This window comes from Magnolia sinica, chromosome 2 (genome assembly GCF_029962835.1).
Source record: "Magnolia sinica isolate HGM2019 chromosome 2, MsV1, whole genome shotgun sequence".
Taxonomy (NCBI): domain Eukaryota; kingdom Viridiplantae; phylum Streptophyta; class Magnoliopsida; order Magnoliales; family Magnoliaceae; genus Magnolia; species Magnolia sinica.
In genome coordinates this window covers 81821583-81846698 of record NC_080574.1, presented here as the reverse complement: position 1 = coordinate 81846698, position 25116 = coordinate 81821583, and the positions used below count along the sequence as shown (strand labels likewise).

The 25116-nt window shown below is 39.0% G+C and overlaps 1 protein-coding gene and 1 long non-coding RNA gene across 2 annotated transcripts; one reads left to right on the top strand and one right to left on the bottom strand.

Annotated features, from left to right (window-relative positions):
• Positions 1-4512: 4512 nt before the first annotated feature.
• Positions 4513-5891, bottom strand: LOC131237225 (uncharacterized protein At1g76070). Its single transcript, XM_058234905.1, has one exon. The coding sequence runs from the start codon at positions 5307-5309 to the stop codon at positions 4587-4589; it is 723 nt and encodes a 240-aa protein (XP_058090888.1). The 5' UTR covers positions 5310-5891; the 3' UTR covers positions 4513-4586.
• Positions 5892-14461: 8570 nt separating this feature from the next.
• Positions 14462-17570, top strand: LOC131229375 (uncharacterized). The gene is made up of 4 exons (XR_009163300.1): positions 14462-14569; positions 15026-15070; positions 17069-17198; positions 17287-17570. It is a non-coding gene; the product is annotated as an uncharacterized LOC131229375 (long non-coding RNA).
• Positions 17571-25116: the final 7546 nt, after the last annotated feature.

The window sequence follows — 25116 nt, the reverse complement described above, 5'->3', positions numbered from 1 at the left end:
GGAGACCAGAGCTTTCTTCTTCCCTTTCGCCATTGTTGAACTATGGTGAGATGAGGACAGCTTTTGATGTCGTTCTTACAGATGACGTCAAACTATTGGTGCAAAAATCTAGTTAGCCCTCTCTCGACCAGTGGACCTGCACAAGGAACAAACAAGGAAGACCCTGGCTTGAGCAGGGGACCTTCCGATGCATAAGTCAGAAAAGGAATCTAGGTCTAGTGAATATTAATGGTTTAGGTCTAAAAATTATGTGTACCTTTCACCATTAGAGGTATCTCTATTTATAAAGTTTAGAGAGGCGGTGATGCGGATGAGATCTCCTTGTTTAGTAAGTGCATATTGTAGAGGGATTTGGATCCTGGATGCATAGTGAATCTCCCGACATCCTCACCAAGGTCTCGGGATTCTGAGCATATCGTGGATATCCTCCAAAGACCTCAGATGGATCTCTATCGCGATAGGTTTCCTAGATCTTCGTCTAAGATCTCGGGTAGATGCGGTCGGACTTTAATAGGAGGCAGGCTGAGCCAACATGTAGTTTGTCGACCTGAGACATACCGACCTAGGTCATGCCGGCCTGGGTCATACCATTCTAGGTCATGCCGACCTAGGTAACGCCGACCTGTCTCCTTAGTCGAGCGAAGGAACAGAGTACTTTTGACGAACTTTGGAGATCTTGGAATCGATGAAGGTAATGCTCTTACAGGCATGTTCTTCAGCCACAAACTTGAGTGGGAAGTGGATTCCCATGGTGATTGTGCTTCTTCTTTCTTTCTTTCCTTCTCTATCTCTTTGTCATGGAGAGAAGAGAACGGAATGACTTATTATTTGCTTGGTTGAGCGTGTAAGGTTCCAACCTGACCTTTTTCCATAGGTCGGTCCGTTTTTCCCCGTAACATTATACAGATCCACTTTGTACATCCTTTTCTCAAGTTCACAATAGCACACAAATCTAAAACTCAAGATGGGCCACACCACACGAAACAGTGAAAATGAAAACTTTCATTTTTAAAACCTTCTAAGAGCTAATCATGATGTTTATATGCTATCCAAACTGTTCATATGGGTACTACCACTCAGGTGAACTATAGACGTACGAAAATATCATTCTAATACAAATGTTTATATCAAAATCTAGCCAATTAGATGGATAATACAAATTGTGCCACGTGGTATATACAGTATGTCCAGCTAACACACCACCTATTGAAAGAGCAGATAATATCTTTGGATGCCACATCATCAAAGTAATATCCAGATAAAAATGAATAGCAGTTACAGTCGCGTCAGTGCTGAAGCACGTTTGAACGGAGCAAGCCACAATCGAGCGCGATACACACAAAAGTGCCGCATGAGCCATCAGTTATCAGTTATCTTCAACCTTCGACAGGGGAGTTATAAATAATATTTTAAAAAAAATAAAATAAAATCTCACTGGATCCAAACACAAGTCCCAAGACCAGGCATGCTACTCTGAGTTGGAATTGCCTTACTCATTACTTGAACATTCAATACTCACCCATCCTCTACACATTCACCACAAGGGGGGTTGCTTGAACCCTAACATGCTGTTGGAATTCCAGAGAGTCTACCGCTGAAGCATGACAACAATATTGGTTGCACAGGATAGGATTATAGATATAGGGCCATGCTCACACATATTTCTAATATTTCAATATCAGGAATTCCAGCATGTCACGGAGCATATTTAATTCCATGGGATCTGACTACCCAGTCCCATTGCACATGTACCAGAGATCTGAGCCATCCATTAGGCAGTGGGATCAGTGGACATGCCATGTATCAAAAAATCAGGGAAGTACACTCATCAAATAAGCTGCACGTGTGTCAAATTTGAACCGTTGGACATTCTCTTTTCTAGCTGCCCACTTTTCCACAAAAGTTCGACATGCCCAATAAGTGGAATAGCATTATTTTTGGTCCATGGCTTGTTCACAATATATCATACCTGATGAATGTGCAGGATATCTGACACATGTGCCATCCAACGATGATCCAATAATAATTAATTTCCATTGAATTAGGATCCGGGCAAAGTCAATGAAGAGGAAGTGCCTAACTTTTGTTTGGATGCTTATCTGATTTTAATTGCAATCACTAAAAGGTATGAAACACATGGAATTGTAGTTGTCGATCCGGTTGTAATTGGGGCCCACATGCTGGGATGATCTGATGATCGGCACCATCCATGTTCTGGATGCTAAGCTATATTGGCTAACATGAGAAAGTTAGGCTGCTCAACGGATGATTTCATCGGAAACTGTCTTGATGAATGGAGAACATTGGATATAATTCAGGATCATCCTTGAAGCATGATTATTGGGCCATAGACTATTTATGGTAGCTCGGACGAACTTTCGTCCATTAAAGTGTTGTCACAGTCAAGAAGTAAAGCCAAGGTATGTGCAAGATCCATAGCATTAATCAGGTGGGCCTCACAGAAAATGTTTCTTCGTTTCAAATACTCATCACGTGGATCACGTTTATCGGTGGACCGTTATGAAAAGCATCACCAAAAGTCTACATACTAGGGCTGTTCATGAGGCAAGCTAGCTCGAAAAACTCGCTCGAGTTAGCTCAGATTGACTCGGCTTTAATGGCCGATTTGGGACAAGTCAAGCATTTTTTGTGAAGCCCGAATTGAGTTCGAGCTGAGTTCGACTAGGGGGCATTTCAACTCGACTCGACTCAAAGCTCGAACTTGAGCTCAACTCGGCTCGATTAATAATTTTAAATATTATACACATACACACACACACACTTAAGTTTTTTTTTTTTTTTAAAAAAAACAAAATAAAAAACCCTAGCTACACTTGACCAACCCCTCTTCTTTCCCTTTTCCCTTCCCTTTCTTCTCTACCCCAGCCACTCGCATGCCCGCCCGGCCACGGCGAGCACTCCATCGGACTAGCACACTGCCTGGTGCCTGCACGGCCATCGCTCTCTCTCTCTCTCTCTCGCGCGCGCGCGCGCGTGCACGCGCTCCCGATCTCACCGAGCATACCAGCACGGCTATGCCCAATCCCCACTCACCCCGATCTCTCTCTCTCTCTCCCAATCTCTCCGAGGTAAGTGTTTAATTTTTATTTTTTTAATTTAATATATAGATTTATTTTATAAATTAGTAGATAGGGGGCTAGATTGGGTTAGGTCGGGGTTTGTGATGGGGTGGGGTGGGGTGGGGTGGGGTGGGTTGGGTTGAGGTTTAGGACGGGTTGGGGTGGTTGGGTTGAGGTGGGTTGGGGTTTGGGACGGGTTGGGGGCCTGGGTTGGGTCGGGTTGGAAGCCTGAGGTAACGTATGATGATATGAACAAGCACGAGCTCGACTCGAGGTAAACTCGACGTGACTCGAACTACTAGCTCGACTTGAACTCGACTCGACAACTTTGGCAAACAAGCCAAGCTTTAATGTTGAGCTCGAGCCCGAGCTCAAGCTCAAGCTCGAACTCGAGTGCGGCATCGACGGGTTGAGCCGAGCTTGGCCCACCTCGACTCGACTCGGCTCTATGTACAGCCCCACATTCAACAAACGTGCGTACTGCAGCGGCCCGCCTGATGGATGGTAAGTCCCGGCTGCTTATTTCAAGACAACAAATTCTGAGAGGCCAATCTGCACCGACGTGGTTTGGCTGATGACCTCAGCACCAGCCAACTAGCTGGTGTCAAAGCTGTGTGAGCCCACCATGATGCATGTGTTTTTATCACGCCTTTCATCCATTTTGTGCCAGCTCATTTTAAGGCTCGAGCCAGGTAGTGTCAAAGCTCTTTTTAATCCATAAGAGGCCTGAGATAAGCTGTGACACCAGCATAGATGGATAGATTGCTTGGATAAAACTATGTACATCATGGTGGGCACATGTAGCTTTGACATCAGCTAGCTGGCGGGCGCCCCTTCTGCACGTGCGTATGCGTGTTGCGTAAACCATTACTCTATTGCAATTCAATTCAATTCAGCATCCAAACGCGCTCAAGGGTATAGAGGACCTTGTACTATATGGCTATAACGGAAGCTTTCGGCCTCTGATCGTGTTTTATGTTTTACAAAGTAAACCCATGATTAGGTAATCTGGACCGTTGATAGACCACGGGCAGACCGGAAGATACCAGCCACTAATTTCAGGACTTCATTTGGATGTGTACCGTTGTAGGAGTTCGAGCCACTAATTTCAGGACTTCATTTGGATGTGTACCGTTGTAGGAGTTCCCACAAGTTTAAAGGCTTGGATCATCTAATTAGGATAATCCAATCAAAGAGATATTCGGGGATTAGAGTACCCACAATGGAACCCAAGAGACCAATGGTCTGGATTATTAAACCAAGGGACCCAGTTGTCAGAATTGAACTACGACCAAGTCATTCTTTAAAAAAAAAAAAAAAAAAAAAAAAAAAAACCAAGAAGAAGAAGATAATGTTTGCATATGTGTGGTATGAACAGCATATGTATGCTTATATTATAATTAAAAACAAAAGCAAAAACAAAAAACAAATCAATACCAAATCAATTTTACCATTACAACATCTCAAAAAAAAAAAAAAAAAAAAAAAAAAAAAAAACTGCCTTCCTTACTTCCTCTTGAATTCAAGGGGTCTAGGAGGGGCCATGGTCCTTCTCTTCCAAAGGTTAACTTCCTTCCTTGGACCAACAAAAGTCACTGGGCCACCCATTACAAGCGGGGCAGAGTGAGGTACAATAAATCCATCATCATCATCATCACTTCCAGCCCTATCATCATCAGAGTAATACTCCCTGTGACGATCGGCAGGTGGCCCACCGTAAGACTTCCAATCAAAGTCCGACAGCGTATCACGACCGCTGGCAAACCGCTTCATCTGTCCCAAAGAAGGCGCTAGAGCTGACTGGGCCACCACATGAGCATCTGCGTCTGATTTCCGGCCAGGCTTCGTTGCACCACCACTGCCACGTAGGATCCTACTGATCTTGAATGAAGCCTTCTTATCTGGCTTCCTTTCTGGCTTGGGAGACGGCATGCTGCACTTGGCTTTGCACATCTTCTTCTTGTGTTTGATCTGACCGATGCAAGAGACCTTTGGTGACGTGGGTTCTTGTTCGTCGAAGCTCCCGTTCTTCGTTTTCCGTCGTGCTTCCGCCGGAATTATCGATATGATCGGACCTGAGAAGCCTCTTCCTTGGTGGGTCTTCAACTTACTCAAATTCTCCGTCCTTTTATCACTGCTGGGGCTGAAGGGAGGGTTTGAAAACGAGAATTGGGCAGTTTTTGGTAGGAATGCAAAGATGCTACTCTTGGATCTTGATGCTTTTTCCATTGAATTTTCGATCTGAATGTTCTTTCTTTATCTTTCTCTATAGGAGCAGCATGTATGGCTTAAGAAAAAGAGAAGAAGATGCAAAAGGGAGTTTTGGGAACTGTGTTGACAGAGAGAGACACAGAAAAAGTATTGAGGATTGTTGAGGATAAGAGAGATGCTTTCAGAAGAGCTGGAGAGAGAGAGAGAGGTGGGTTTTTTTCTTGTTTATATCGTGAGAGAGAGATGGGTTTGGAATGAAGTAGAGATGGATTGAGAGAGAGAGAGAGAGAGAGAGAGAGAGAGAGGTGGATTTTTTCTTGTTTATATAGTGAAAGAGAGGGGTTTGGAAAGAAATAGAGATGATTGAGAGAAGAGAAAGAGATGGGTTTTTTCTTGTTTATATAGTGAGAGAGAGATGGGTTTGAAAAGAAATAGAGATAAGTTTGAGAGAGAGAGAGAGAGAGAGTTGGGTTTGAAAAGAAATGGAGATGGGCTGTCTTGAGAGAGAGAAGGTTTGTTTGGGAAGAAATAAACAGAGGTTGAGAGAGAGATGGGTGGGTTTGGAAGGAAACAAAGATGGGTAGAGAGAGAGGGAAGGGAATGGTCAAAGGGAAGACTGGGCAAGATAGCCCACCAGGTTTTAATATAAAATGAGTTTTCAAAAGTGTCGTGGTTCCCAACCAGGTCTCTAATTGCGGTTTCACACTTCCACCGCTTTCTGTTTATTAGACAAATCTGTCCCTGCATCTGTCCTTAAAATTCCTTCAACTCCTCTCCGTAATTTCCTCTGAACTCCTCGTACAATAACTTCATTCTACTAGCGCTGTGTGTACTGGATCAAATCTTCCCAAGGGTCTCCTCATCGACGCTCCAAAAATTCAAGCCCATCCGACTATTATGTGGGCCACTACTAGAATTTTGGAGTTTATGAAGGGTTCTTCGTGTGTGTGTGTGTGTGTATTCTATGATAGGGCTCTCTTGGGCCTGATTGTAGATGCATTCCAACGTTACTGCAGTGCTTGCGTAATACACGGCTTCGATGGCTCCACTCATAAAAATCAATTGACAACCGTCCCAAAATTTCCAAATTGACATGATTGCTGGATCGGCCTTAATTTTTTTTTTTTAGGGGTGGGACGATCCTGATGGGAGTTTGGATGCCATGGCCCCACCGGCATCCCTGAGCCTTGGCTTATTCTTTCTTTTGGGTTTGACCCCTTGTTAGTTTAGCACGATGGTGACTGCCTCTCCTCATATTTGGCACTGATGTATGGCTATTTTGAATGGTATGTCTCTAAAGTAACACTGATCAAGCAATTTTAACCATTCAGTTAATGCCCATCAAATGGACTGCTAAAAGTACACTACACCAAAATCGTTTCAGTTAAACGGTTATTAGTTTGGCACGGAAATGGCTTGAAGCCGTTTTTTATTTGAAACGGTATTCAACCGTACTTGAGCCGCTTCTTATTTGAAATGGTATTCAACGGTATACACGTATTATTTCCATTGTTTTGTTGGTGTATCCCAATTGGGTGTTCGATCTTCTTATATGTTATTGTTATGTTTTATTGTTTTATTTTAAAACAGATAAACGAAAGGGATTCGATAAGTAACCTCTGAGTGGACCCCACAAGGCCCAAGAGGCACATTGATTTATATATGCCGCCGACCACTGATTCATTTTCAGCCCTTTCTTCCGCCAAAAGCTCCCAAACCCTATTTCGCCCATTTCTATCTCCCTCTCTCGATCTCCCTCTCCCTCTCTGCTCCCCTTTTCTTCGATCTTCTCTCTCTCTCTCTCTCTCTCTCTCTCTCTCTCTCTCTCTCAAATGGAGATCGGCGTCAGCTAGATCTAAATGGTTTTCACTCTCTCCCTCTCAAGTTTTAATGGCGGTCGAATGTCTGTAAGTGTGGAAGAACCCAATCAATCCCCGCCATTTCTAATCCTCTTGGATCAAGATCTCTTCCAATCTCAATGGCTTCTATGTCTGCCTTGTCTCCTCCTTCATACGCTCTCCAGATCCGAGACCAGTACGATGAGAAAGAGGATTTCCCCGACAGCAAATGCGCTTTCGTTACGGTAGCTCTTTGCCCTTGCCTCGTGATTCTCATCATTGTCGTCATTGTTGTGTCAATCATCCTTATGGTAAAGCTCCGCATCTTCTGCCACATCCCTATCCACAATCTCTCCAGTCTCATTTCTAAGAAGAAATGCCATGCCTAAATTATTCTACTGCTTTTTTCTAGGGTTTGGATTAGCAGTACATGTTTGTTGTTTAGGGTTTTTCTAGATGCTTTCAGGTTCATAGGGTTTTGAGTGGCGTGTAGAGAAGATTGGGTTCTTGAATACTAGGGCTTTTTCTAGGGTTTTGGATTGGAGATGTTGAAAGGATGGTGATATCGAAGACAACGGTTTTTTCTAGGGTTTTCATTGTTGTGGCTCACGTGAGTGCGAAATGCTCTATTTTTATGCTACAATATCTAAACAGTGCACCCACCTGTTTGAAAGTTCAGATATCTCACACATGTTGCATATTGGAATTGTGCCTGAGTGTGGATAGGCAAGGGCTCCTAAATGAGTGTGCAATTAGCAAATCCCTAATCGATGATATCTTATCCAAATTCCTTTATGTGAAAAAATTTTGCTTGGATTTTAAGAGTTGGTTTTAGGCAAAGAAATCTAAAGATTTGAAGCATAAATGATGATGAAACATAAAAGAGTATTCATTAACTCAGTAATTCCATTTTTAATAATCAGGGGAAAATTACAAAAGGGATTTGTGAGGTTAGGAAATTGTCTAGCTCTCATAAGTTATCTTTGGAATGCTTGAGGAGGTTTATTTTCTAAGATAGATGGATTTATAGTAGAGTTTGAAGATGGAATCACTTTAGTAGGCTGATTTCACACAATGATTGAAGGTCATCTTTAACTTCTTGAGTATGTGTACATGTAGATGCACATGGATGCTATTTGCAACAGCTAACTGCTATTACTTTTGGTCAGATTGATGCTAGAAAGCCTGTTGAAGAGGTCTTCGAGGCTGTCAAAGGCGTTTTCTCTTCAGCTGTAAAGAATGTAAGGCACCTCTTTGCAGTTCAATGTTGTTAATCATTACTTGTGTGATAAATGCAAAAGAGAAAAAGAGATACACATGGATGTTGTTTGTGACAACCAACTACACAATGTATGTTGAGTTATATATATAACACATGGATGAGTTAGCCTATCTCGGGTTTTGGGTCGGCTGGATGCCCTCATATCTACTAATTTTGTTGCTATATTCTGATTAGCATATCGTGGCCCTACGTCATTATATCATGTAATTGATGGGCCAATAGAGTGCCCAGCAGCATGGCAGATTGGATATTCATGATATTTTAATTACTCTTTTGTGGATAGGCTATATACCAAAAAAACAGGAGGATTGTTATATTTTAATCTCTTAGCTGCATGTCGGCTTGCATTTGTTTGGTTCCTTATTGACATTGTTATCTTGATCTAATTGGATTGTTTACCTATCTCGCATAACCTTGTTTTACCTATTTTGAATTCTTACTTGTTATCAATGAGTTGGAAGAATATAGAGTTGCCATGGTGTGTAAATGGTAATTTAATTCAGTTTTAACTGTCATGGGTGTTGTTTTAAACTGTATTCTGGTTTTTTCATGCTGGCCTTGGAACTTGCATTGTTTTCTACTAACAATGCATCTTTCACGTTATATTTTCATTTCATTCTTCTTTACTTTTTCTTTTTTTTTTTTTTGTGATGGGGAAGGTTTTTTTAAGGTAAAAACGTCCTTTGTAAAAAGTGAATTGATTAGGTGTGCACGTGATAGACCATCCATGAACATTGTATAACTACCCTATCACAAAGTATAGGCTACTCTTACAAATGTGATGGACCATCCATGCACATTGAGTGCGGGCAGTCCACAAATGCTTATAGTTATGAATGTGCAATTTGGCCATAAATGCTAAGCCATTTACAATTTCAGTGCATCATATATGATTGCTTTATTTTTTCATTTGATTTCATTTTGACTTGATTCATGATTTTTCGTGCTCAGTTTTAATAATTCATTGCTTTGAAGCATTGCTGGAAATTTTTGTTGTTGTCAATGTGGTGGCCTGTGTGCCTAGTTTAAGGATTTAGTTTATGGATCTTGGGCCCTTCATTTGGATTTAAGAACCAATCGTCCTATGTCTTGTGGGTTTGAGATCTGATGGATTCGAGTTGAAATGTATATGATTGTGCCATCATACTGTGAAAAGCCTGATTCACTTACTGTATTTCTTGATTTTGCCATCCTGACATTGTGTGAAAGTTTCTGGATTTTTTCTATATTTCTTGAAGTTTAGCATAGTAGATAACCTGATCTGATTGAACTCATTCTTGCATGAACATTCTCCCCATTGCTTTGCTTTTACTGTTTGTCATGACAAGTAAAATATTTTGTGTTTAATTTGCTCAACTGTTCTGGATTTTAGGTGCATTGAGGACTGGTGTAGATGTAAATGATTGAACTATTGCAATGGTGACAGGTGCTGAATGATGGACTTGCAACTTTACACGTTCCCTATGCATATGGATTTACAATTATCTTTCTCACTGTTATTGCGAAGGTGGCTACATTGCCTTTGACAAAGAAGCAGGTGAACGACTCCATTGCCACTCTAATATATAGAAAAGCGAATGTTGATTTCTAATTCTTAAACATATTAAATATAATGTTTTTAGTGTTGATTGACTGTGAAATACTGGGAGGAGTGTATCTTCTTATTTGCAAGACATCTCATGCATGAACAGTTTTCAAGAATTAGTTTTAGCTTTTCTTTTCTTTTTTGTTTTTTAATTCATTTGTACTAACTGGATTTTAGTGGGGGGGTTTCTTATTAGCACTAGACTCTTGAGCAGAAATGGGAAAGGCACTGATGGTATGTTTGGTTGGGTATGCAAATGTAACGTCTCGGAAAAATCCGTGTAAAGACCTGAGTACTACCTCTGGCAGAAATCACTAAGGATCAAATTATGTAGAAATTAGACGAAAATTAATTAAGTACTAAACTGAATTAATTAGTAGATTAGCTTGAACCGCTTTCTATACAAAATGCAAGACCCAAAACTAGTAGGATTGTTAACCCAACATTACCTAGAAACCTAAGATCAATCTCAAAACCCAGTTGCTCTCTGGAGCACCCTAAAACTTCGTATCAGACCTGGACCACGCGTCGAAAGTCCGATTACCGCGAAACTATACGGTTATGACCGCCTTACTGGGCTTGACAAACACCGCAGAAATCAAGTCTAAATAGTATCCAGAAGCGCACAACTTGAGCTTGGAGTAAAGTGTGTGAGAAAGACAAATATCTTTAGAAAATGAACTCAAATTCAAGTGATTTGGGCTGTTCGCTTGCAAGCCAAATCTAAGGTTTCAGACCATCATATTCTGACCCAACTACACCCTTCGATCAGGAAAATTTTTCAATACATGTCAGTGTACTTGTGGCCTTAATTGAGTAACGATGGCTGTTGAACTGAAACTGGTCCTCCACAGTCGATCCACAAATCCGATCGGATCGAAACCTTAACTTGGAGTAGATCCATGGTCAAGAAAATTTCTCCAGACTGTATGCAAGGTATGGACCTCCAGATGGGCTTCATTGGCCCGAAATAGATGACTTTTGGCTATAACATAAGTATACCATGGCCCTAGGGCCATTGACATCAGTTCTAGGCCTATATAAGGGTCTTAACCCACCCCTCTCTCATTCTATACGAATTTCCTAAACCCTAGGAAAGAGAAGAGTGAAAAGAGGAGGAAAGAGTGAGGAGAAGAGAGAGAGAGAGAGAAAGAGAGAGAGAGAGATAGTTGTTGGGATTCATTCCCACCACTCCACGTGCCGATCATCTTTCCCGTGTCGCTATACCGTCGAATTTGAATCCATTTTTAGGTAAGAAATCATAACCCTAATCTGTTTTAGGAATCCGAATAGAGGAAAAGGTGAAATAGCTAACATATTTCAAGATTTAGGTAGCCGTTGTGCCGTAGACAAAGGTGTAGTATACGAACCGAGTTCGTAATCGGCGTATCAGCGAAAGGTGCAGACTATAAACGTTTAGGTTATGGTTTTCAAGGCTTTCAATGTCAGTTAATAATTTATGACTGACTTGATTGTTTTCACATGTACTTAGATGCGATGTTTTCCGTGTATTGCACATATATATGAACTATGCTGAATATAATGCAATCTATGTGTTGGTTGAAATGCTTGAATGAATATGGAATTACGATTTGTGCTTACCATGATTTCTAATTGAAAATACATGATTGTTGTATGTATGACAACTCCTTCGCGAGAGGATTTGCCATAATATATGTTATAACTAAATTACTATATGTATGTTGATATGTGTAGTCTAAGTGTTTAATAAAATTCCTGAATGAAAAGTTGCTTGTTGAAATGTATTTAATAAGGGTGTTGAGATAGGATTCTCAATTACCTTATCTATAGTTACAGTTTCCTTCATATAACCTATCTTGCTACTACATGAGTTATGGATGAAATGCTTATGTATGACAACATGTGTACTATATGTTTGTTATAATATTAAAATGAGATTTATATTTGAATTGGTTGTCACATGCTATTTAACTAACACATATGAATGTCTATTGTGTTTGAGTATGATGGAGACTAATACGTAGTCCAGGCAATCAGTAACGGTTTACGATCAGGGGCCGAACTAGTTCCCCACAACGGATACGTTCGACAAATCCGAGTCGTACGGTGATTATCGACAGTGGATAGGTCACAAGGAGTGCGTATGTGTTCCGTGTTGATTAATTTAACGTGCGCTCGTACCAGTCGATCTTGTCAAGTAACCCGATTGGCCGAATGTATGTTCACCATGTATGGACGCTACTGCTTGAATCTAAGGTACCACTTACCAGTGAAAAGCTCCTTTAACCTTAGTACCACGATTCGCTAAGACTCATGAGTCGGACATGGTGGTATGGGACGTTGTGGTCGAGCTGTCAGCCTACGCTAGGGTGACAAGCCTCTTCGTAGTAACCAGTGAGCAACCTAAACTTGTGAGCCGAATACGGTGTTATGGGACACTGTATTCGAGCTGTCGGCCTACGCTAAGGTGACGGGCCTTTCCCATAGTGACCTCGAGTATAAACTAGGCCTACGTCGAGGTGACGAGCCTCCCGTAGTGACCTGAACTTGCCTGTCCACTGTTTTTAAATCAGGGGTGACATTGCCCTATAACTTGCCTATCGTATGTGATTAATTAGGATTGACGACCATATATAGATCATCATTGGGTAAATGATATAAAGGGAGGTACTTTAGCTTCCCGAACTTGCTGTATGAATAAACTTAATTAAGTATTGGCTAACACGAGCATGCACCGCATTACATGTGCTTTGACGAAAAAGTACATGTGTCCGGAATATGCCACGATCATGAGATGATGTCGTTGAGGGAGTGTAGGCGAGGGCATGCATTATTACAACATATCATTCCTGCATTAATAAGAGTACTTAGGATATGAGTATTGTAATGCTTTATCATTACTGCTTGATTAAATTGATAACATGTTAACTTTTACCTTATAGCTCCACTGAGTTTATCACTCACTCCTACTCTAGGACGGTGTTTTAAAACACCAACCAAACTCTGTTGTAGCTACAGGTGATGGTGAGGCTTACGAGATAGAGCTTGACTTCTATGATGATGAGGAGTTCTTTTATATGCAACTCTCTGGCGGGTTTATGTAGATCTGGAGTTGCGTCGATAGGGTTACAGGGATATAGATTAGATGTCATTACATTGTATCATTTTTGTAAATTTTGGAACTATACATATAATTATTTAACCTGGTGACATGTTCATACTCTAGGGACTTACAACTACTTATATGCTTTATATATTTATCACAGTCTTCCGCTTGCATAATCTAATTGTTTCTGGAGTATGATATGCTGATTTAGTGTAATCTCATTCATGTTTAATGCACTAATATGGACAACATTTAATCATCATTATCTATGTTACATAAGTGATGTGTTGGAACTCGAGAGCTGAGCTTCTGCTCGACCCCCGATTTTCAGGGCGTTACAGCAAATCCACATGTTCTTGTCATAAGTTATCTATCTGATGCAAGGTTTTGGCTTTCTATACTACATTATGTGCCATTTCATGTTACTATATTCTTAACTTCCTGTTTAAGTTTTCTTACTCATCAGTTAATGGTAGCATTTTCTTCCAATACAGTGGCAATGTTGATGCCATTGTTCAGAAAGTAATATTTCTCATCCATGTACATTTGAGCAAACCAATTTTCATCTAATTTCAAGGAATTCAGTTTTTTTTCTCAAAAGAATTTTACAGTTATTCTCTTCCACTACAGTGGCAATGTGGATGGATGGTATGATCTCCAGTGGAGTAAATAAGGCATTACATATAGTTGCTAGTATATTATTTAAATAGATTTTAAGTAATCATCATGGTGAACCCTGCAAATTTAAGGGTGCCCGTCTCTCTCCCAATAGTTTCCTTCATTATGGCCCACTTGAATAATAGGTCGGCTTGATTTTTTGGCCCTATGGCTCTAGGCCTAACGTGAGATTACACATTTGGTGCTGTAATCTAATGGAAACTTCAGTTGTCATGATATTGTGATAGGTGTCCATGATGGGCTTTTCAAATTGGGTTGGTGTTTTTCAATGCTTGGCCAACCAGAACTTAGGTTTGAACCCAAGTTGCAGCCCCAGACCAAGCATGCACCTAGGCCCAACACTTCTTCTTTCCTTTGTAATGGGTGCCACTGCTAGATCATAGTAATGAAAAATCTGCATATTTGCAAAATGCTTTGAAACTGAAATTCACTCTTTTAGGTCTGTGTATCTTCTTTCAATATGATTCAGTCCACTTGAACTATTTGATGATATAGATATACCAATGCAGAGAAAATCAAGCTAGAAGGAGTGGTGCCTTCTAGAATTACAACGATGAGGGGGATTGTAGAAGCTGAGTCATAGGGCATGTGGGACTCACGTCGCAGGAGATTAGCATCCTTGGCTGGTTCCGGACTCAGGGACGAAATGTCAGTAGTGCCCTCAAGGTTGTCTTCTTCCTCCATTGTTGGGTCCTGTTGTGGAGATGACAGTTGTTCTGGAATGTGTGCCTACACCTGTAGCGGTAGCTGTAACCTCTATCTAGGCTCCATACTGTAATTAAGTTACTTTCCAGTTAGACTAAAAAGGTATGTAACTGTAATTTGGGGGCTACTTCCTCATTGTGATACTTGGAAACATTATTAGTTTGTTAGTTGCTTTTCATTAAACTGAATTTGGCAATCCAATTCCCTTGTGCACCCAAACTCAGCACGAGATATTATTGTGATATGAAAGGCTCGAATGATTCTGCAATCTATTGTTAGAATTAATAGGTGTTCAAATGAATGAGATAAAGTTCCATTAAAGAGCATTTCTGTGGTGTAGAACCTCATCAGGGAATATAAGGTTTTCACATGGTTGATCCTGAGTCGTCATCGAAGCACGTATACTGTGGTTTAAGATAATATTTTTGGTGTAGAGCCATGGGATTTGATAGTGGACTGGAAAAAGCCACCTACAAATGCTTTATGCCCAATCATATATTGGCTTTTATCTAATTTCACCATAAACATTCTAATTGTTGATTATTTTTTTTTTAATAGGACCTACATTGTTGGTGGATGTTCCAAGGGATACAAACTTAATAGGTAAATTCTACTTCTGAGTAATATCTATTAACTATAATTGGAAAGTTATCCTTTAACTTTCTTTTGTTGTATGTTTTAAATTGAGCTCTTTAGTTTTATGCTGGTTAATTTGAACTGCTAAACAGATTCAACTACAATATGATTTCTTTCATATGCCTCAGCTTGATTGTATGGAAAGGGCATTAATTATATTCTCTTTAACATTTATGCATAGTGTGTTGGTCTGCATTATACAACACCAAGCAAGGTATGCTCTCATTAGCTAGTGACATCAATTTGCTTGTTTAGGCGACCATTTGCAAATAGAATTCTAACTGTCATAGTTTTGATTATTATTATTTTTCTTAAAGTATTTACTAGGTGAAATAAATAACAAACAGATGGATTTGGCATCTGGGCACCTGTAAGTAGGCCATTACAGCATCTGTCATCTGGACAATGAATAGATAGGAAGGCAAGATAGAAGTCATTAGTAACAACCAAAAAGCCATCTAGCTCTTAAGAAAAGTAAATTACTTGGTTGCCTCATCCAAACATTGGCTTTAAATTTCTGCTACAACACTTACTTCTTGGCATTCGTTCAAATATTAATAAAATGGACATTATTTTAGCATTCTTTTTATATATTCATCGACCATTATTTCTTTGAGAAATATTAATTGCAATTAATGATGAGAGAAAAGTTTTGAAGCTGTAAGGCAAAAAGAATCCATCCTAAAGGACTCACTCTTATCTATTCGCAAATCGCTTGATCATTTATTACAACTGGTTAGCTTGAGTCAAGTATGACTTTAATACACCCACACTTCTTAAGTATACACATAAATTTAATACAGGCCCTCGATCACACATGTGGCCTTATGTTTGATTGAATTGTGTGAACATAATGTACAAAATTATATGTGCACTCATGTGCTTACTCATGTCTGAAAATTTTTAGATTATCATACTGAGATATCATAGTGACTCTTCTTTTAGATGAAAATAGGTACATGAATATCTCTAAACAATTTGATTATGGTTGTGAATAATCGGATACATAGTATAGTACATACATAGTTTTAAAGCAATTATGAATTTTGTGATAAAAACCATTTATAATGCATTAGACGGAGGATGATTATTAATCCCAACCCAAGCCTGATAATTAGGTGGTTTATGATGTCAATGGGTTGGATTGGGCCTAAAATAAAAGGTGATTAATAAGAGGCCAAGCTAATGACTTTTGGGTTTATTACTAAACGGGTTGACCCATTTAGCCAAGGGTGATCCAGATCGGTGGGTAACATGTTGGAAATCAAGTGTGGTAAAATTGAGAGAGACTTGTCTACGACCCTGAACCAGCAATGTTGGTGAGAACCTGACCGTAGGGACCCACCTTAATGTATGTACTTTATATCCACGCCGTTAATCTGTTTTACAGGTTATTTCAGGCCATGGTCCCAAAACCAAAGCAGATATAAATTTAGGTGGACTACACCACAAGAAATGGTCAAATATTTGTTTTTATCCTACAATCAAATTTGGTGTGTTCTATGGTTCATGGAGGGTTTTTGGATGCTTGTGCTTACTTCTTGGCACCATCTGAAAGAAAAGAAAAGCGTTTAAGTGAAAAGAAGCAAGGGCTATCAACAGGTCGGGTTCAGGTTGGATCCTATAGTACTTGTTCCTGACTTAATTGGTTAACATCTTACTGGGTCTTAGTCACTTTTGTGCCCGAGTCTCATTCTTGAGGACCCAGACCCAGATCCAATCAGGTTTCGCTGCCCATTGGGTACCCAATGGTTCTTTAAATCTTTTCAGCTATTTAGAGAACTGTAATTCACTTGTTGTAGTTTTGTCAACTTCGATAACACATGATACACAAAGTCCATTGGCATATTCGCACTACCATCTGCTATATTTAAGATCATCTATAGAATTTGAATTTGAATTTTTCTTGATTTATTTTCTTGTTGAGTTTTGTTGAATTATTCTCTAACTATGGAAAAATTGCAGGTCTACAAAGGTGTGAAAAGAGCTGTAGACTGATGTAGATAAATTACTTGAGGCCTGATCTTAAGAGAGGCACATTCTCGCAGCAAGAAGAGAACTTGATAATCAAACTTCATACAGTTCTATGTAACAGGTAACACGCTCGTACGAGCAGCCAGTTGAGCCATTGAAGAGAGAGAGAGAGAGAAGAGAGAGAGAGAGAGAGAGAGAGAGAGAGAGAGAGAGAGCCTTTGCTTTGCATGTAGCTTGTGTTTGCAAAAGAGCAAGGAGTGTAGCTATAGTGGGTTCCTAGCACTCAAGACAGGAATTGTTGGATTATAGTTGCCTGGAAATGTTGTATTGAAATTGGAAATTGGAATTAGAATTGGAATTGAAATTGAAATGTGTACTAGAAAAGAAGGAAAAGATTATTATGTGTGTGAATCATTCTATTGTCTTTTTCTTCTATTTGTATAATCATTTGGCATATAATACAGGTAGATTACAGTTCTCTAAATTTTTCCTAAAATTCTGTCCTAAAATTTGACCGTTGGCAACATTAAGAAGTGTTTAAAACCGTTCCTAAAATTCTTTTTCTATAAATTGAAACGGTACCCAAAACGGCTCTGAACTGTTCCTAATTTTCTGCGACGCCACATTTAGGAACGGTTTTAAACCGTTCCTGAAGCATTTATGAATGGTTTAAAACCGTTCCTAAATGACAATTTTGGTGTAGTGGTAAAACACTGAGTGGCTCAAACTTTAAGTGAAAATCAGAAGGTTAACATTATCTTTGGGGGTAGTTTGGCACCGCGGATTTAAGGAGTTTCAAATCCCCTAGTTGTTTGGCAGCAAAAAGTACACGGGGGGTTCCCAAATCCAGAGTGAGAGCTTGGATTACACCTAAAATCATTTCAATAGTTGCATGTGTAACATGTTTGTCACTATACTATCATTTTATTGGGCACATGGCCCACTAATGATGATCAACACCATTCAAACATTGTCCAACACCATCCAAACATTGTCTATGTAAACCAACAATTAAAAATTGTCAATTAGTCACTCTGACATGATCGGAATTTCATCATTTTCAGGCAAAGAATATATTTCAGTGGGCTTATTACAACCATTGTGTTAAAAATTACATATCTCACTAATTAGATATATTAAAATTGATTTAGTAATTAAATTCAAACCCCTATATGCATAGCTACTTCCGGATTAAAGTTGATTCACAATCCAGGGTGTCAAACACACTAGGGGCCTGTTTGATTTTTCGGCTCAATTGTAATTACCATGTAAATGGGTAATGATTATTTACCTAGGTAATTACCACATTTTCTAATCCATATGTGACAACTTATTTTTTTTTAACACTTAAATCGAGAATTTTACAAAATCAATGTGAGGCTCATCGTGATGTATATGACTTATCCACACTGCTCATTTGTTATGCCAGCTGAATTTAGAGGATGAACACAAAAATGAGGCAGATCCAAAGTTCAAGTGGACCACACCACAGGAAACAACAGGAATCAGACGCCTACCATTAAAAACTTCTTAGGGCCGTTAAAAGTTTAGAATTAAGCTAATATTTGTGTTTTCCCCTAATCCATGTCTGTGTGACCCTATAAACTGGTTAGATGATGAAAAAACCTCAACGTGGGCCCATTGAAGGAAACAAATTTCAATGGTGGACAAATTAAGGCCACAGTTTCCTTTCATGTGGGCCATTTGAGTGTTGGATCTGCCTCATTTTTTGGCTCATGCCCCAAAATATTCTAATAAAATAGATGGACAGTGTGGATATATCATATACATTACAGTGGGGTCCACAGATTTAAGTCAAAACTTTTGCATCGATTTTCAGGTGGAATTACTCTCACGTTTTCAAACCAGGTGAAAAAGTAATAATTACTTATTTACCAGGATTTACCTGTATTATGGAAATTCAAACAAGCCCCATGAGAATTTCAAATCCAGGTGTTCTGCTCCCAAAACTTTTTGGTTATGCTTCATCCACTATAAGAAAAATAGCTATTAGGGGCGCTTTTAGCATAGGCGGCCACAAAAAACCGCCACTATAGATGAAATGAGGGGCATTTTTATGTGGCCACCAGTGTACAAAACGGGCCACCGCCGCTGTTTTTTTTTTTTTTAAAAAAAACCTAAAATGAAACCCTATACCACGTGGCGCCCTATCCCCAAATATCCAAAACCCTTACGTGCGCCTATCCCAAATCCATCCCGTCTCTTCTTCTCCCACCTCTTTTCTACCAAAACCCATCCCCAAAACCCTTTTCTCCCTCTCACTTTCCACATCTCCCTCTCCTTCTGTCTCTCTCGATCTCCCTCTCCCTCCAAGTGCGCCCCAAAACCCTCCTCTCCCTCTATCTCTCTCGATCTCCTTATCTCTCTGGATCTGCATCTCTATCTCCCTCTCGATCTCCTTATCTCTCTTGATTTATCTCTCCCTCTACAGCAACGACGCATCGTCTCTAGCAATGGCGCATCCTCTCCAACATCATCTTCACCACTCTGAGTGCAGCCAGCAGCCCCTGCCCTTCACCTCGTCCTCAGCCATTTTTGGTAAACAATGGGACCAATGATCTAGATGGTCTGGGTTTTTATAGATGTATGCATTTATACAATAGATGCAGATATAGAATAGTCTTGTCATTCATCGTTCGTTGTGAATGTTTAAGGTGTGCACAACATGTGTTTGTTGAAATGTCTCTGTTTTAACAATTTTTTCTCACAACATGTGTACACGGAGACATTTCATCCATTGTTTTTTGTTTTGATTTGTAAAGATTTATTTATTTTTATTTATTATTTTTTTTTGAGGGAGAATTTTTCAATTGGAGGTTTACGGTTTGATAGTGGAGATGGGTTTTTTATTTTGAAGGGAGATTTTTTATTTTTGGAATGGGTCTTTGATTGCTGAGATGGGTTGGTTATGTTCTTGAGGTGGACTTTTGAATTGGAGCGAATTTCGAATTTGATTGTGGGGATTGGTTTGAGAAATGTTGTAAACTTGTAATTTGTATAGATGATTTGTTTTCCTGTCCTGGCCAACGTCTCACTTGTCTAGAACATCTGAGTGGTGCTAGTGGGCCACATCATAAAGATTGGCAGTGGCGAGAATCAGACCAGTCCACTAAGTGGGCTGCATCCGTACATTGAGTCAGGCCAACGGCTGTCTGCTGATTTGGACAATGTAGCACACCTGATTACTCTGGTTTTCGCACTTTGTAACCTTTATGTTGTTGACCACCATCTGTATGGCTTGGATGTTCCATGCAAGTGTGACAGGAAAGAACATTGTATGTTATTCTGGAATGTTTAAGAGAAAATTTTCAGCAACAGTCCATATTCAAGGAGGAAATGGCAAAGGATCAAAGGGTTAGAATCTCCTAATCCAACAAAGGGCCCACCGATCAATGATCTGAGTCATGGAAAGCCCCCCCTTTTTTTGGGGTTTTTTTTTTTTAAAAAAAAAAAAAAAACATGGTTTTGTGGTTCTAGAGCTACAAATGTGTGTTATATGAACTTGTGTAGAATTGGAGTGACTTTGAAAACTTGAATGATTTTAATGAGGTTTTTCTTCTTCTTCTTCTTTCTGGGATTCGACTTTCCTTGTTTGGTTTTGGATCTGTGATTGAATGGTGCAAGAATTTCCAGAGAATAGTGGTGACTTTGAATTGGATTTTGTTCTGTTTGGGTCTTTTCTATTAAACTATTGAGGTTTTTAGAGACAGTTTTCTTCTGTAGTATGTGACTTTTTTTGGGGATTGGGATTTCTTTCTTCCTGAGTTGTTTGTTGAGAATTGTTGTTTTTATTGATTTTCATTTTCCTTCCTTTGGGTGCAGAAAAGCAATATGAACCAGAACATGGATATTCGGATCCAGGTATTAATGTAGAGCTTTTTCTTTTCTCTTTTCTTGATTTTAATTAAAGAATGAACTGTTAGTGATTTAGCATGAAATAGGGGAATGATCACATAGCTATTAGGGGCTCACCGTGATGCGTGAGTGCCATCTAACCTATCCAATATATGCATGACCCAAAATCTAGCCTGATCCACAACTAAGGTGGGCCACACAAAGGGAACAATGGAGGACATTTGAGGGGGAGAGACACCATACAAAGTTCCAGATGGAATGTGAGGTCCACCATGTTGTGAAAGCAAGCTAGTTGAGATAGTAGATGAGCCTTCCCCTGTTTACAATAAGGGGAGGCGGGTGGCTAAACCCTAAGCTGATTGGAAATTCAAAATATTTTATTTTTGGGATTTATTTTATTTTATTATTTTATTATTATTTTAAAAAAGTTTGAGTACTGTTTCTGTGATGGGTTTGGCTGAATTCGTATGTTGTTGGATTTTTAGTAACAAAGTCTGATTTAGTTTACTTTGATTCTCTTTTTTTCAAATCGGTTTTGAAATTTTGAATGTTAGAGACGTGCTACTATGATTTGTCTGGATGTATTTAAGTGACTATTTTGTGTGTTCTCTACACCATAACGAAGGACCACAACTGGTCACAGAAAGTTGTGAGGTGCATTGGACACAGAAAGCTGAAGGAGATCTAATAGTCCAATGCTCCTGAGCTTTCAGGAAGACCATTTTTCCTGAAGAGTTGAAGAGCTGATTGGGAGCCTCTCCGCATTTATGTATTTTTTTTTTATATATATAGGACACGAAGATGGAGCAGGAATTCTAACAGCTTCACTTGCAGGATTGTCCATTTTAGCTTTAGTAGTCTAAAAATTTACTCCACAGGGCTGAGTAATGTGGAGCTACAATTTATAAATTAAATGGATGATTTCTTTGATCCCATGAGCTACAATGCCCTTTTTGGTATGTTGGATGATTGCATTGATCCTGTGAGCTACAATTTATAAATTAAATGGATGGAAAAAAAAAATGCAGAAATTATTCTGACATTGTGACCAATTTGAGTGGGCTTGGCTTACCTCTTTTGAAGTAGTATCTACATGTTGGGCTCAACCTAATGGATAGTTTGGATCCAACGTGTTGAGGTGCATATGTGCTTTCTTGTACATGCATGTGGGTTTATCAATCCTCATATTATTGAGTTAAATTTCTATGATACTTAGCCAACATTTTAAAAAAATTGGTGCTTTCTTTAACTGTACGCATGTCATAGTTACACAGAAATTTTGATGACTAAATTGCTGAGCAAATTATTGATGACCAAATTAGAAATTTTCATTTTGAGTGTTTATCATGCATTTTCGAGTAACCAAAGTTTTTCCAGCAGACTTGCCTCAACAAACTTTCGAGTTTCTAAACTATGTTTCCACCATGTAGATACCTTTGGCTAAATAATAATAGGCAGGCATGCCCTTCTCAGATTCAATGTTTGTTCCTTTTCATCAAATTGTTAATTCCTTGTGGAGGGTTTTACTGTGGAGTTTGAAATTTGCACTTTGCCTATCACTCACAGTCATACCAACCAATAAAGCTTTTACATTAGCTCTTTCTTCTCCAACCTTGCTTCTTTTGCATGCCATAAAAGTATGATTTGTTAACATGCATGTTGATTATCTTGTTCGTGGTCTATGAACAATTGCTACCATTACATAATACCTTGGTCTTTTTACAAAGGCATTAACTACAAAATAAAAGAAAAGAGCATGAAAGGTCAACCCATCAGAAAATTGAAAGAGGATGGATACTTTCAAGATAACGACCACAATGATACTTTCAAAGATCTCATAGATTGATATGAAAAAATAAAATAAAATTTTGGGGGTTCCATCATCTCTACCACTACAACAAATAAAAATGAAAAGAAAAAAAAGAAAAAAGGGTAGACCTTCACACATTTTCTCATCAACAATAGTTGGGGGTGGAACCTACACCTCTGCTTCATCAACAGGAACTAGGAGAATGCACAAACTTTTTCCTTATCACAACTGTAGGGTGGACACCACATGGTTTCTTCATCAGCATGAATTGGAGGCGAAGCCCATGAATGTATTCATCATCAACAAAAATTAGGAGCTGAACCCACTTTTTCTTCATTGACATTTCAGAGCAGACCCTCGCAGATCCTCTTTGTCAATAGAAGCCCAAAGCACGCCCACACACATCTTCTTCATCAACAATTTCTTCTTCATCAACAAAAAGTAGGAAAAGACCCTTCAACATGTTTTTCCATCAGAAAAAGCTCACATTATTAGTATTGACATGCTTGAACAGTAACTGCTTACATCTAAAGTGTACGTCCTCACAAAAATAATACAACCCTTCTCTATGAAGGGGAAATTTGATGACAATGGATGCCCACATGTGCGTGTGTGTGCATTGCACATCTTCATCTCAATGCTTAATTGATCTTATTGTGAGTTGCTGCTGCATTCAAGGAGTAGTTGTAGAAATAATTTTCAAATGGATACAAAAAAGGTTGCTGATACTCGTGCGAAAGAGGAAGCGGTGAGAAGGTCACTCACCGTGGATTCCTTGTTGTCTCTCCCTTAATGTTGTTTTGTTCTCACCCTTTTCTCTCTCTTTATAAAGCTTTGGTTATCTTTAAAATATGGGGGGAAAAAAAGGAAAAGGAAAGAAAGAAAGGAAAAGAAAAAGAAGAGATTTTTTATTTTTTATTTTTTTTTTAATGAAAGCTGAATCTTCTTTTGGTTATTAAAAGATAAATGTCTTCTTGCCATAGCTGGGTAAGGAAAAGCAGATTGCAAGCATTATAATATTGTATTAGGTTATAACTTCTTTCAACATGTTAATGGTCACATCCCTTGTTGGTTCTGTTTATTATATGCAATTTCTTAGATGACTTGATGCTTGTTTGTTCCTGTAGAAGATCTCATGTGCTTGTTAGCCTAAAGCTGCAAATATTATTTTCCACAGCCGATGCACCAGCATCGCATGGGTTCCTGAAAGTGAAGGCACTTTTGTCGTTGCTCATGCCGATGGAAACTTATATGTGTATGAAAGAGTAAGTCCTAACACTAGCCAATAACTAGCTTTCTTTTAACAGTTTGTGAATCTGCATGGACTGCATGATACTTAAGTTTCTTATTTGTCTTAGAACAAGGATTGCATTGGCAATTCTTCATTCCCTATCATCAACGACCAATCTCAGTTTTCTGTTGCACATGCACGGTCCAACAAGGTAATTTGGCACCTGATCTTTTCTAGCCATTTTGAGTTGAAAAAATATATCATCAGCCCTAGTGCATCAAATCAAATAAGTGTCAGTCAGACAATTGTTTTTGCACCATGCATCTAGGTACTAATATCTTTTGACCTTTCAAAAAACAAGCCTAGATTTTGCCAGTCAGACAATTATTTTTGCACCATGTATCAGTATTGTTATACGTATCACTAGCTAGGGATATAGAAACATGTATCGATGTCGCTGATATCATCGTTAATGCCAGGAAATGTATTGCTAACTAAGGGAAATATTGGAGAAACACGAGGAAATTGTGGAGTTTCTTAATGAAACTTCAGGGAATACTAAAATACACATATTTGCATATTTAGGAATCAAATAATTGCAAAAGAAGACGCATACATAATAAGTTTCTCTTTAATGAGTCTAGAAGCATGTAACGCTGTCTCAAGGAAACCTTAGAAAAACATAGGAAAAATAATGGAATTTTTCAATGATATATTAGTTGATGCTAAAAAACACATGTTTGCCTATTTAATAATCAAATAATAGTGAAAAAGATGCATGTTTGCATATTTAGGAATAATAAATTTTCCCTTAATGGGGCCTAAAAGCACATATCATTGACTCAGGGAAACATGGAGAACAATGTGGATCCATCCATCCATCATGATGCGTGCATACACACATTCACAAACACACCTCATACATCCATCCGTGCAAGCATCCATACATCCATCCATACTCCATCCATTCATGCATGCATATACACACATAAAAACATGGATTTCATCATACAACCATGCACCCATTAAAAAATGAAATGGAAAATCAGGTTGCTTGTTTTAAAAACCAGTTACTTCCATTTTGCTATTTTTTTAAGACTAAGAATTTATTCCTCATTATGG

Bases quoted from the DNA above. Each gene is read 5' to 3' on its own strand.
- LOC131237225 (XM_058234905.1), bottom strand. From the start codon at position 5,309: ATGGAAAAAGCATCAAGATCCAAGAGTAGCATCTTTGCATTCCTACCA.